The following is a 15,381-nucleotide window of genomic DNA, read 5'->3' as shown; positions in this document are numbered from 1 at the left end:
ATTAGAAAACTCGATATATAGTCGCTACAATGTGAAGGGGAAAACTCAACACCTGCTGCGGTGGTTTAAGCTCAAAAGCTGGTAAAACGTACTGACATTTTTAATATAGTTATATATAAATGAAAATAAGTGTCCAAAGTTAACCTTTAAAATAAACTCACAAGTAAAAATTCACTGGAGCTGAAAATCTGACAATTGGAAGGTGGAAGTCAATGGCAGAAAATTCAAACATGTTAAAAAAAGGCACCAAGTCATGTAATGGTAATTAATAAGCATAAATTAACACTAGAAAGAGGAACTGGTGATTTTGTCAATGGGTGATTTTTACAAATGTGATTTCTTTGATGTAAGTGTAAATGAAAAAACACACACAAGATGAAATGGACATCAAACTGCAGTGAGAGAAACATCTGACATGGAAGCCATACAGTCACTGTGAAGATTCAAGATGAACCTCTTCTTATACACAGGAAGTTATATCTGAGCGACACTATGACTCATCATTTCAATGTGCTAATATAAATTGCCACTTAGCAGCTCTCATAAAGGTACTCACCCCTTTCGAATCAAACGACCCTGGCTTGGCATTGAATTTCACAGTCTTTAGACGCGCTCGCTCTTTCCTTTCCACCCTGCCAAGCAAAAAGCCGTGTCATTCATTAACCACAGAGATGTAATGAAATTACTCATGCTGACACTACGCTGACCTATGAAACGTTCTGGCAGCTCTGTGTCTGAACTCATAAGAACTCATACTCTGAGAGTCTTAAGATTTCTTCTCTCTTCAGCCATTGCTGCACAGAATAGCAATATGATGCCAGTGAGCTGATGTCTACTATGTGCTTGTATTAAATATGTGCTTGCCTGTGTCCACTGGGTTTACCTTAAAGGGGGGTAGGCAGTTTAATTTTGTTGTAATTGGGCAAAAATTCCATACAACACTTTGGGCATATTGTAATATAAATGGACTGAGAGAAAACTAAACTTCTGCACCTCCTCTTGGCTCTGTTTTCAGGCTTTAGAAATCTAGGCCATGTTGGGAGTCTCTAGCCAATCACAGGTCATTTGCGTGCTTTTCCTTTCGGTGAAAGCCTGATTTAATAGTGGAGAATCCTGCAGAGAAGGTTGCCATTACAGAATTGGCAACAACTGCTTACACTGCAAAGTAACCCAAAAAAAGGCGGACTTATATATACATATCATCAATCGATAAACAAAACAAAGCACGAGTCAATATGGGTGAAGCGTTTCAGAGATACAAAGAAAATGTTGCTAATAGTTTAGCCTTCTACTAACTAGAGCCAAAGGCTCACAACTGTGTCTTCAAGTCCATGTTTATGTAGTTAACGTTAGCTTGAGCCTCGAATCAGCCAGCGCAAACCCCAGCTCCAGGGATCTGGACAGCCTTGAGCAAACTTTCTGTTGCTGCTGTTACACACAAGCCAATTAGATCCAGCTTTGCCATTGGTCACCAGGCCACTGTGACACCCAGTGCTGGGCAAATTTGAGCCACCACAGCCGCCAACTGAAGGTCTGTCTCAAGAGCTGTTGCCTGCTCTTGTCTCCATGAAGCAGTCCACAGGCGGCAGTGAGCAAGGCGGAGGGACTGTGAGGTGGCTAGCTAGCTAATTCCTGTCTCATTTGTGGTCTGATAAACAGAGAGAGCTCTACAATGAAATAAGATTTAATAAATCAATGTATGTGGAAACACTGGGTTACTGTATGAAACGCGTGTATGTGTCTTTGGTCATTTGGTGGGAGGGGCTTAGGACAGGGGTGAGCTGCAGGAGGAAGGTGTATTTTCAAATTCTGCCCTTTTATTTTTTTGCATTTAACAGATTTCGCTTACCTCAGCTTTAACACAGGTGTGTGGAATTAGACTGCTTATTGATTTGGGATCATTGTGTAACAAGACAGCCTGATGATAACAAGTGTGCTGATATGTGTTGGTGTATTCTTTTAATGTAACAGCTCATATCTAGTTTCTGGAATTGGATTTCTTATGCCACACTCTAGCAATGGATGAGAGCATACTTTTTTCGTTTTAAAAATCATTATTTTTTTCCCTCCAGGAGCACCAGTGGGTGTAGACGACAATAGACACGCTCTTGTTGTCATTCATGTTGTCAGAACATATTTTCTTTGTTTTAAAAGATATTCCCTTCATTTCAATCACAGAGAGACTGTCACCTCACTGACTGACAATTGTTCCTCTTTTAGGAGAATCAATATTCTTTTCACAAATCATCGACGGGCTTCTAGAGTCTCTGAAACCACAGATTGATTTCTGTCCACTGCTCACCGTCTCTTGCTGGGGATGACACCCATTTCTTCACTGTCCCCGTGTGGGGTGACACGGCGGGCCTGCCACCACTCATCATCTGAGGCGTTGATGACGTGGAGGATGTCGCCATACCTGAAGCTGAGCCCTTGGCTGGGGAGGCCACTATCCTTTGACTTTTCATAGTCAAACAGTGCCCTGTTCAGTGAACGACATCAGGATTATCAGGATTAGTATTGAAAATGCACAGTTCATATTTTTTGACTGTCATTCCTACATGTGATGTCTTTTCTAATTCAGTAGTAAGAAACTAGAAGCACAGTTTTACCAGGTCAGAGAGAATAGTGACTGTTGGTCCATGGGGGGCTGCTATAATAAGAAATGATCTTCTGTTTTAAGCACAGATCTCAATTCTAGTTTTAACATATATGTGTGTGTGCATGTGTTATCAGTCCACACCCTGTCACATCTTTCAGTCACTGTATTAAAATAAACCAACACAACCTTTTAAGAAGATGATATTCATATAATTTTTTTATCATGTTGCCTGAAATATATCTGCGCAGACATCACATGGAAGAAATCTGGGGCATGGAATGGACAGTGTCTTTTCTGAGGTTAGCTTAAACATCCAAAACTAGGGTGAAATCCTAAAAAGACCAACCTCACATAGAGCGATCTCTTCTGATTGGTTCGCAGGGATCCCGACCCAGAGCTCATGCTGTGGTTCATCATCTGTTCCCGCAGGTCATGGATTTTGGCCTCAAAACGCCCGTACTCTACAAGACAAGATTAGAATGGATCAGGACTGACAGCCAGGTCAGAACACAGGCTTCAGTACATTCTGGGAAAGAGGAGATTTGATTTTTTTTTTTTTATTATTATTCTCAGTACAGTCAAATTAGTGGAGATCAAGATAAAGGGTAGAGGTTTGCGTAATGGAAATTTATAATCAAAAAGGGGCTATTAAATATCATTTTTATTGTGAGCTTTGCACTGGATGCACATTTCCATTATTACATGGATACATAGCTTAGATATACAAAGAGATGTACGTATATTAATAGTCAGCAGAGTTCAGCACTGAGTTTTTGCTATTTTTTACACTTAGACCCTTTAGAATAATATGTTCTGAGTTGGTGACATGTAATTTGCTACCAATTTGTCATTGATAGTTGTTCTACTAAAGCAGTTTCAGTCTATATTTCTGTTTTGTGTGGTCTTAACAGGAGTCAGTGTATTTACCGTGGCCTACATCTAATCATTGAGAAATACATGCCAAACTATATGCAATGACCAACTTTTTGCCATTCATGTGTAATAATCATTTTCAGCCTTGCAAGTGACTGCAAACAAAACTTGACTATGAAATAAATTGATATTAAAAATTACTAATTTTACTTTAACACATTAGAGGAATTACTCATAAGAGAACAGATGTAAGACATTTTCAAATTTCTAAAGGCAATCCTTTGTGTTGTATTACAGACATCTACCATTAAACTGAGAATACACAAGCCCCCACACATAATTCATTCCCTGGATTTCCACTCAGTGATGTCTGAAGCCATGAACTGAGTTGCTCCCAGCAAAGTAAAAGTGGATGTCAGGATGTGGAAACCTGTCACGCCGTTGACGAGTATGCTTTACCCGACAGTGCGGTTACTATGAGGATGAAAAAGCTGATAACTTGAGGCATGGCTGGCTAATCTGTCACTTAAAAAGATCAACCAGTAAAGAGACGTGACATGTTCTTTCATGACACAGACAACCACTGACGGTACAACCTGTATTTTAGTATTAATCAGTGAGAAATAATAGGAGAGATATACTGTAAATACAGCTAAAATGTGTTGTGATTTCATTTTATTTTTCAGTATTTTCCAAGAAAACCCACTACAACGGTCTACAGGCTGCCACACTTGCATCAAACTCTTCCATGCTTTTTCTGACACTGCTGTGCTCCCTGACCATCCCATGAGCTACTAAAGAAATAACAAGGCTACGCCTGTACATGAGAGCAAAGGAAACTGAAATGAGGAGATCCCATTTCATACTTGATAATCCTCAACAACAAAATGCAAAATCACAATCCAATATTAGAAACTGAAATTTCTACACTATTTACTCTAAAGTGATCTTCCTCTTGTTTTTTATGCCCATCTTACCCTGAAATAGTTCTCACATACCTGTCTGCATGTTCACTTTGATGTTAAATCCTCTACTGCTGGCGTCTCTTTCTTATATTGTGCTCCCCTGGTGCTCCTCCTGTCTGTTCTCTACAAACAGTCCAATTCTGTGACTCTGCTGAGTGCAGCACTAAGTACAGAAAGGATAAAACCTCTCTCTCTCTCTCTCTCCTGTGGCTGCTCATAAGCAGTGCAGGGGCGGAGACAAGTGCGGACGTACTAAACAGGATGACTTGTTTGCTGTGTATGCTTGTTGGCTTATCAGTTGTTACGTATATCTGATTATGCATAGATTATTATATCATTATTCTGGAGCTGTAGACACACCTGCAATTGGACTTTGTGACCAGCAGACCTCTGTCTATTAGATTAGACAACTGAACCTCCTCAACTCACACCCTAAACTCCGGCATCCCACAGGGCAGTGTGCTGAGTCCTCTTCTCTTCACAACAGTGGTTGGCCTCATCAACAACAACGACTCGGCTTACAAGGAAGAAGTCCAGCACCTGGCAGCGCAGTGAGGTGACTAACCTGGCCCTCAACACCAACAAGACCAAGGAGCTCATTGTGGACTTCAAGAAGACCAAAGGTTGCACACACACTCCCACCTGCATTAACAGGATGAAGATTGAGCATGTCAGCAGCTTTTAGTTTCTGGGTGTCCTCATGAGAACCTCTCATGGACCCTCAACGCTTCAACCCTAGTCATGAGGGCTCACCAGCATCTCTTCTTCTTAAGGAAACAGATGGACTTCTTCTGTTCTGGAGAACTTCTCCTGCTGCACTATCAACAGCATCGACTACTTCACAGTATGGTATGGCAACTGCTCTGTCTTGGATCTGAAAGTAACTGCTGGAAACTGCTCAGTGAATCATTTCCTGCTATTGAGGCTGTCCAGCTAAAGTGGTGTCTGCAGAGTGTGCGCAGCATCTTCAGGGACACCTCTGACCCCAGCCAAAGACTGTCTGCCCTCCAGCTTTTTTCCCCTCAGTTGTCACCGATCTAAACTCTGGTGCCTCGGTGACAGCAATGCTAAACTGCATTTCATTGTCTCAGTACCTGGACTCTGTGCAATGACAACAAAGTTAAATCTATTCTAATCGAATGTAATTTAAAATATGGAGGAAGATTGGAGTGTTTTGGCTGAAGCTACTTTAGTCTGACCTTCACACACACACACCCAGGCATGCATGCACGCACACACGCATCCCAAGAGTGAATAATATGTGTGTGTGTTTGTGTGAATAACAAAAGTGGGGAAAGAAACCATATGGCAACCTCTAATCCTACAAATTCTATTAAAATATTGAACTAACCTCATCATCATAATCTTATTTTCCTTTGGCTCATCCAACATGTATCTAAGGAACTGCACAAATTCTGTTGCCAATTGTTAATGAAGGCTGAACTCATATCCTTGGACATACAACATCTGCTTTAGCTCTTTTAAGAAAGCTTATATGTTAGTTACACTGCAAATCTTTTAACATGCCATTGTGTTTGTAGGAATCTTTTGTTAAAAATTAGTGAATAATCAGAATCACCAGCTTCGTGTCAAAGCTTGTCATCACCATGCTGGTCTTGTTTTGTAATAGTGACCATTGTACACCATCTTCCGAACAATTTATGTGTCTACTCACTAAAGACAATGACCTATGTGTGATAAATCAATTAAGAAACATGACTTGCTCCTTTCAAGCATCTGTACTTTATGAATTTGCAAACTCTCGAGAGGACAATGGGTATGATATCAGCATCCTAGCACCCATAAGCCTCTGCCTGCTCCTTCCTGTGTTTTTGAGGACACAATGCTCTGCCTACAAAACTGTAGACTACATTTCAAATGAAAATACAGCAACCTGCTAACAATTACCGCTTGTAAAGCATAACATTACTTATGTTAAGCTTTACAAAGGTGGAAATATTGCACATTAAACCATTTAAGTTAATATTTACCCCCAGTACTATACAGGAGGTATAATCCAGACTGCCAATAGTATAGTTTTGGATTTATTTGTTGAGGTCATGAGATGCTGACTACTGATCGCTCTGCCTTCACCCCAACAGAATGAAGGTAAATTTGATTTTTTTGGTTCACATCAATGACAGCTTACATTTGTTAAAAAATAAACAGTAATGCCTCTTTCCAGAGACAGTGTCCTGGTTACTCTGGATGACTGTGGACAGTTATTATTACCTATTTCTGTTGGAAAAGGGCTCCCAATAAAGTCGACTGACAGCTGAACATTAAAACAAAGGTATTCAATGAAATAAAATATATACTTTATGGAGCTATTAGACTGAGCTGCAATAGATGAGTAACTGTCTCTGCATTTACTTGTAATAACAGGCTATATTTTAAAAGAGCACATCATTTAATAACATTTTCAAAGGGGAGGAAAATAGGACACTGTTTGAAGGGTCACGACCCGGGAGCACAAGAACAAAAGGTAAAGTCAGGAGGGTTTAAACAGTGCATGTGCAGTGGGGGAGTGAAAGTCAAAACAGGCTGGGAGAGGAAAGGATTAGGTGTGCGTCAGTGGGGCAAACGCTCGGTGAAGAGGAGTGAACAGACTGTCTTTGATCACATTCACTCAGTGACTCTCACTGATGAGTGATGCTAAAGCTCAGAGCAGCCACAGGTGCCAATGGCACAAACCTGGTGCAGGAGAGCGGGCCCGTCGCGGTGAGCATAGAGCAAGTTCTGATGGGTAAGAAGAGAAAGCAGTTGTTAGATGCAGAGGGGTTTAGAGCTAGGTCAGTCAGTTGTAAGAGGTCACCTCAGAGGGGAATAACGGAAGAAGCTGAATAAGTTGGGAGTTTTGATGAAACGGATTTCTGAGTCCTCCCTAAATTAAAACTCTTGATTACAGAGAGCCTCAGACTGAACTAGATGCCAAGTCATATAGATTCTCTTCTGATCTTTGCTTCACAACTTAGGAGTCTCCTATGAGACAGAACAAAGTCAGTCTGAGCTTCTGGGATGTAACATTTTTGTCAGCCCTCAAGAACTTTTTTGTTTATTTGTTTAATAATACATCATGTTTGAGAAGCAAAAGCACTCTAACACCAAAACCAGTCTCTTGAGGCAGTTGTTGCCAAAAGTCTAACTGATGTTTTAAGCATAAATCAAGTAATGTATAAAGAGACCATGACTCCACAGATTACGCTTTTGACTTGAATGTTTTAGATGAATGTTTAAGGTTTTAGATGGGAGAGAAAAGAACCTTGATGTAGATACTTTTGAGACAAACACCCACCACTGCTCTTGGTATAACGGTCTGGACGGTTTGTGAGTCTGGCACCTCTGAGACATTGAGGGATCTCTGACCATGAGTCACTGCCTCTACAGCCCTCCAGTAGATACTGCTTCTGTTGACCTTAATCAGAGGAGGCATGTCACCAGTCAACGCTGTCTGATCCACTACATGTTAACTTACAGTAGGTTGGCAGACAGTCTGGTACACTTGAATCAGCATGAACATGCCCCGCATGGTATCACAATCTACATACTAATGCTACAGGACAAAGGAATTAAAACTGTTTGTTAAATCAGATCATATCATTATTACCTTTTCGAAACTCTTTTCAGAAACTTCCAGTGATTCAACATTTCTTGTCTTTACACTTAAAAAAAACTCTCTAAGACCGTGGACCAGAAAGTTTCAATGTATGCATCATTTAAAGATAAAAATAGTAAAATCATGTAATGGTCACTAAACTGTAAACTCATTAAAAGCTGCTTCCTGTCGCCACCCATTCAATAAATTAGGGAAATGCACATAACTTTATGAAAAACAGCTGATGGACACTTTCACTGAGACTCATGGAGCACTTATTCTGAAGGTGAAACTTAACAGAAAAACTTCAGTTAGAGGGCCAAATTGACTCAAATCTCATTTATCGGAGAGCCATAAAAGAGTCCATGCAGAGATACAACCTTATGATTTATCCCTGCAGTCATGTGTAGTGTAATGAGCAGACAAAAGAAACCTTGGGATTTGAAAATGTCAAACCAAACATGAAATGAGAAGTGATCTTGCATTGGTTCCCAGTTTCAGTTATACGCTGGTACAACTGTCTGCTTAGCATCAAACTTGACAACCAATGAAGATCTTTCCTGCTCTGATCTGCTCAGCAGGAAATTTTCTCATGCTACCTAATTCCCACTTCCACAGCTGAGATGCAGGTTGGTGAAGCTGCCACAACATGGAGGCAGAGCGCCTGTCTTTGAAACACAGCCTCTTATTAATATGTTTAATATATAAATTAATGACAAGACTTAAAAATAAAGGGCCCTATCTTACACCTGGCACAAAACAATGCACAACACAGCTGTCATTGTTAGATTCAGACCAACGTAGTTGTCCCTTAAACGGCCAATGCCCACGTTGTTTAGGTAGCAAATGTACTTTAGCCATCTGTGCGCCTATGGGCATGTCGGTTTAAAATGAGGTGTGGTCAGGAACATTGTTGGTGTATTGCTATATTAAGGCTGCAGAAATCTACTGCACCATCAGCCAACAAAAACCTGGTCTAAAGTCAGAATGGTGCAGTATTTTCCTGCTATTTAAAGGCTGTATTATTCAGATAATAAGATGTGCCGACATAGGCACGTGCGTACTCTCTGGGTGGGTTAAATAATACATCATTAATGAGAAAAACATTAATGACATTCTTTAAAATGTGAACATAGCAGAGATCAGAGCAGAGCTGCAGAGCTGCTGTCCGACTCCACAGTCAGAGAGTTTGTGTGCAATCTCTCATGAGGAGCAGCATAAATTAATTGATTATTTCAGAAGCTCAAAGTTTAGTTCTGTTTCCTGTCAAGTTTCTAACAACAATTTTTAGTTTTGCTGTTTAAATGTACCACAACATTTACTGCAGTGACATTACTGCTCTCACTGCATTACTCTCAGCAGAAAACCACTTGCTACTCCAATTTGCCAAATCCACCATGTAAATAGCAATACACCAGGAGTATGCGCACCTGGCTTGTAAAGGGAATAGGAGATTGCACTCTGATTGGTTGAATGAAAAAAACACTTATGATTAATTAAGAGACTATATACAACCACTTTGCTCCTTGCACCTTACTTTGTGCCCAGATTATGCACCGTTTAACTGGCATAAGTGGTTGGACACGCCCTAAGTGCACTTGTGCCATGCACTTTAGACCATACGCTACAAACTGTTTAAATAGGGCCCAAAATCCATATGAAGGACAGTTTTTCTGCAAGTTTGTAGTATGTAGAAATCACAATATTCTTGTCTTTTGTCCAATATCTGTGTGGGCTGTTTCCACTAAATATAGTGTGGTCAGTTTTGTCATTTTGTCCTCAATCAAAACCACATTTTTGTTTTTAATTCTTCTGACACCATCTTCACCACATGTGAAAAGAGAATTATGCGTGAGGCTTCTATTGTGACTGTTCAACAGAGCTTTGAACATGAGGAGGTATAAAGAAGTGATGATGAGTGAATAAAGTTAGTGATGAAACGTAAGGTGAGCCATCACTTGGTCTGATTAGAGCCAAGTAACTCAGTGGGTAGGGGGGACCTACTTAAGCATTGTCCTATGCATGTTTGTGCGGTAAAACAGGACATTAACACCACAGGCAACTTGTTTGTGCTGACTCACCTTCTGGTCTGTACTGGGCAATGATGGTGACCACCTGGCCAGCTCCTTTCAGTGCTGCTGCTGCTTGTTCATGTGTGGCTCCTCGCAGGTCAATACCATTTACCTGTTTAAACAACATGGAAAAGTCACAGGATTATTTGGGCCAAAATCCTGTTTTATAGGACACAGTGCAGAAACTTTCAACACCAGTGCAAATACACGATATCCTTACAATGATACCACACTATAGGTACATATTTCTTTCTTTTTTTTTTAAATTTAAATTTTTGTTTTTAATTCAATATCATATGTATATAACGGTTTATGTGCAAAGCTGTAATCTGGCCAAATGCCCATGGTTGAGCTGCAGTGAATGGAGGTTACAAATTTTAAATCAAGGGGCATCTTGTGGGAAAGATTTATTTATTTACATTATCTATTATGATCTTAAATGCAAGTCAGTGTTGTAGATCTCTTTCCCAAGGTTTGTCTCTTATTTTTGCTGACCAAACTTTATGGGTACTTCTGTAAGGGACCCACAAACATGTAGAGGTGTGATGCATCTTAACAGAGTGCATGCTTGTAAACACAAATGCTTCTGCAACACATAAATTCAAGATTTTATTTGTGAATTCAATTCTCATGTTTAAGAAGACTGGCTTAATCTATTTTTCTCTGCATCTTTCATTACAACAGCAAAGCAGGTGTTCAACTTCCTCACATTATTAGAGAACCGGCTGCTGAAACCAGCTCCAGACAAACAGCCCCAGGTGTAAGTGCAAATGGAGCCACACTGGATGTGAACACAGTGTGTGCAGAGATAAAAGAGTGTATGGTCAACAGGTGAGGAGGAAGTCAATGTCAGACTTCAAACCAGGCCACTGCTGGAATATTAACTGCTTTCATCAAGACAGGCTGATTGGACACACATTACCAGTCAGACGGTGCCACGTTGATTTAACAGTCTGCAGGCTATATAATACCATAACACTACAATGCAAAGAGACAGCGTAATCTGTTGCACAGTGTGGGAGGCAAACTATTACAATTAACTACAATGAGGCAGAACAATCACTTCCTCCCAGCTACTGCCCACTGTGCAGTCTGCTCATCATCACAGTCAGTTCATACAACCTCATACATACATTCATTTTTATTGTGTGTATGTGTGTGTGTGTGTGTGTGTGTGTGTGTGTGTGTGTTATGCCGCAGTCATGAATACTGTAAATACCTAATTTTGTAAACCAGTAGTAGATGCTGATTAAATCAAGCGATTGTTACAATGTCAAAACATGAAAGTCTTGTTGCTCATAAAGGCAATTTAAGTGTATGTGTCACCTCACCAGATGCCCAGATTAGGTAAAATATCACTACATCTTTTCATAGATGACATTGTTACATTGGTCACAAGTATGATAATGTATGGAATTCAAAAATATCTGGACTTTATCACACACTTCATTCAGAATACTGTGTGTTTGGTTAGTTAACATTGCAGAGACACTTGGAAAGTATCATTTTAGGTTGATGCTCCTCTGATTAGTCTTTGGCGGTCTGAATCTGTGTGCAGGCAATTGCAGCTCTTCATCATTTTTGAAAAAAGAATTTTTTTCAGCCCTTGAATGCACAACAGTAAATGCTGATGGCGTTATGGTTGTGATTCAGGAGTCCGTTGCAACTTCTACATACCCTGGCATCTCACCCATACCCTTCATAGACAGGGTCTGAATTGTTGTGAGAAGATTCCAAAGGAAATAATACCGCAACTACAAATTATTTACCTTATTGATTAATTTGTCAATGTTATATCAACTAAAATGTCAGAAAAATTAAATGTGCTGAAATGGCTTGCGTTGGTCAGTTCAAACTCCAAAGATATTTAGCTTAATTTCAAAAGAGCAGCCCAACGTGCATCTCCGCTTAAATGTAACTACGGGAGGCAGACCTCCTGTTTCTTTTTGTACAGTGAAATCATCTCCCTCAGTGGAAATGAAGGTTTTATTTACTTTTATTTCACAGATTATAAATGATCAATTGCAAAGACAATAAAGCCCCCACAAAATAGCATTAGAAGTCTTGTGAGTGATTTATCCTGGCTTCATGTGAGTAGAGGAAAAGTCTGCTAGCAGCTAGGATAATTTATACAAAGGGAAATGTCATAGGCCTATGCTAATAATGCATTATGTGGGGAAAATGTCTAATATAAGATACTCATTTTGTTGGTGAACCTTGCGAGTTATAATGGAGCCAAATTATGTCTACCTTTGTTAAATGTAGCATTTGAAGTCGTGTGTGTGATTTATCCTTGCGTCATATGAGTAGAGGAAAAGTCCGCTACCTGCTGGGCTAATTCATGCTATGGGAAACGTCATAGGTTTATGCTATTAACGTTAGCATGCGGGGAAAACATGTCTTGTATAAGACAATTGTTTTGTTGGTAAACCTTGTGGGTTATAATGAAGCTAAATTTTGAATGTCACCTTTGTTAAATGTAGCATTTGAAGTTCTGTGTGTGATTTGTCCTGGCTTTATATGAGTAAAGGAAAAGTCTGCTAGCTGCCAGGCAAATTAATGCAATGTAAAATGTTATGGACTTATGCTAATAATGCTAGCATTTTTGTATTTGTGGTGAAAATGTGTCCAGCAAAAGACAATTTGTTTGGTCTGTACTCCAAATTTTGTACTTTTGTTCAAGACTGTCACTATTAAGCCATGTTTTTTTTGTGGTTTTGTATGTATTAGGTGAACCAATCAAACTTTACAGCACATCACAGAAACCCCACTACCAACTAGTGTTTTGGAGGTTTAATTGCAGAGTGACACAGATAGCACCACACAAGTATAAATAAACATAATGGTTTAGACCACTGACGTAAGCTACAGCCTGGGCTCTGCATGGAGCCTATGTCTAACTATAAATCAGCCTCAAGCGAAGAGCAGCAGATTTTCACATTTGATAAGCTAGAACCAGGGAGTTCAGGTTTTGATTGACTGAATTTACTTAAAGCATGACTGTTGATAGACATAGTGTAAAATACCACCTGTAGCGTTCGACAGTTTATACAACCACTTCTTTTAGCGTACGTAACCCTATTAAAGCGGTGTTAGGGTTAGGGTTAATAGGATAGATAATAGGATACAATCATAATGTCTCAAAATGGGCTCTGAATGGGACACCTAGAAATACAGACCAACTTTGGGGTTGAAAAGCTAACCACTCCACAAGATCAGCATAAAATTAAGTACTAGTATTTACCAGAAACACACTACACCTCGTAATACTGGAGAAATACTGCAGGGACAGAAATAAAGACACCAGGTTGGTAATGTTTGGCCTTGAAAATGAATCTAGGCCAGTGGACTATTACATTCTCTATTAATATGCCGGGAACAAAGAGGTTTAACAAGCTGACCATCTTAAAAGTAGATCCGTACTTGCAGTGAGGGAACCTTATTATTTCAAGCTTTGTTCAGTTAGTTTAGCTCATTTTATGATCACCTCTGATATGAAGATTTTTATAATGTAATAGGTAAGAAGATCGGTTACATTTGTATATATGAAGATTTTGTTTTGAATCATGAAAGACTGTTATACTAATTTTCAATCAGCAGGTCACACATTTCTATAACATATAAGCCAAAACTCCAGATCCAGGTGGTGACTTGTCAATTAATGATTCCTGTCTTGTAATCTCAGTCACTTTGTAATGCTGTCCAACATGTGTGTGTCTTGTATCTATAATATCAGGCAGAGGTGACTCTTGTGCACTCACCGATAAGATCTGGTCGCCTCGCCTCAGCTCTCCACTCAGGTCAGCGGGCCCTCCTGCCAGGATGAACGAGACAAAGATGCCCTCGCCGTCCTCGCCGCCCACGATGTTGAAGCCCAGGCCTGTGGAGCCTTTGTGGAGCACGACCTTCCTAGGTTCCCTGTACAGACAGTTCAGATAGTACATCAGCTCGGGGGAGTCGGTGGGTTTCAGCATCTTCAGCTCGAGCGGCAGAGGGCAGAGAGGTGGACAACAAACGCACGGTGCGTCGACAAAAGCCTCAGTGATGCTTTGCTCAGGCAACAGAGCTCAAAGACTGCTGGAGCTCCACAGGGGGATGGTGCTCTACTTAGGATCACTTGTCCCCAATTCAGTTCTGACGGAAAAGGAAACCTCGTCACATGCTTACATACACCCTGGCTTCTTTTCTCTCTCTGTCTCTCTCTCTCACACATGCACACACACTAGGATACATGCATAGAGTGTCTACAAACATGTACTAAGGGACACTAGCTCACTGTAGGGGTGCCATAGCATTTTCAGGTCACTGACTCAAATACAGACATACTTTAGGCCACAGATTCCAATTTCGATAAGATTTGCTTCAAGGCAGAGGCCATATCATATAAATAAATGTATATAAATATATATATATATTATATGTGTGTGTATATATATATATATATATTTTTTCTGTGCCTACAGTGTACATAGAGAAAGATGGCAGCAGTTATTTTTATGTATTCTCAAACAGGAATGATATCCAGCAAACTGATCCACAAAGTATTTTGCCTTTTGCAAAGTCCAGCAATGTCATCATGAAGTAAGCAGTATACTGCCATCTGCTGGTAAATGTATAAACTACAGTAGCATGAAGATGGGACACCACATAATTGGGCAGTCTAGGCCTTTCCCTTGAGGCTTTTTAAAGCAAAGTTGCTGAGTATTTGCTTCATCTTCTCTTGTACTTCAGAGGCACCAATTATATGTCCACTGTATTCCACCAATTGCTTCAATACTGTCAAAAAGCCAACCTTTGACTCAACATCATTTATAGACACATCAAAAGTTTCCGGCTTTATCAGGAACTTGGGAGGTTTTAACTTGACAAAAACACACAACATTTTGTACTAAACTGTAACATACTATGTAGTTTGTGACAGCTCTTCTCGCACTATTAATCCTAACCTTAAAAACAAGCAAAATAAAATCAGCCTCCAAAACCTGATTAGCATAATTATGTTCAGTTACTTCTAATGGAGTACAGATCCCCCAATTTCGATCTGCTCTCTGCCACTTTCAACCAAATCTTTACAACACTGCAAGTTTTATAACAAAACATCTTCTGATCACAAAGCAACGCAGTTTGGATGCCCTAAAGAATGAATTGACATTTAGTGGAAATTATAAATAGTTTGCAGAAAGCTGCTGCAGAACAGATGAAGGAATCATTCATGCAGAGAGCAGAAGTGACTTAATGTGAAGAGAATTGTTTAGGCTTTATATGTATATCATACCC

At 39.9% G+C, this 15,381-nt stretch overlaps 1 protein-coding gene across 1 annotated transcript in view; it reads right to left on the bottom strand.

The window, feature by feature from the left end:
* The window catches only part of dlg2 (discs, large homolog 2 (Drosophila)), a 251,340-nt gene that overhangs the window by 13,934 nt on the left and 222,025 nt on the right, over positions 1-15,381 (bottom strand). The window contains exons 16-22 of the mRNA XM_050040448.1: positions 13,866-14,022; positions 10,114-10,216; positions 7,733-7,852; positions 7,132-7,176; positions 2,946-3,060; positions 2,303-2,479; positions 557-632 (exon numbers count right to left, since the gene is read on the bottom strand). Coding sequence (XP_049896405.1) covers positions 557-632; positions 2,303-2,479; positions 2,946-3,060; positions 7,132-7,176; positions 7,733-7,852; positions 10,114-10,216; positions 13,866-14,022 — 793 coding nt within the window. The remainder of the gene's footprint in view (positions 1-556; positions 633-2,302; positions 2,480-2,945; positions 3,061-7,131; positions 7,177-7,732; positions 7,853-10,113; positions 10,217-13,865; positions 14,023-15,381) is intronic.

Source organism: Epinephelus moara, chromosome 3 (assembly GCF_006386435.1).
Source record: "Epinephelus moara isolate mb chromosome 3, YSFRI_EMoa_1.0, whole genome shotgun sequence".
Lineage (NCBI taxonomy): Eukaryota > Metazoa > Chordata > Actinopteri > Perciformes > Serranidae > Epinephelus > Epinephelus moara.
This window is presented reverse-complemented; position numbering and strand designations above follow the sequence as displayed.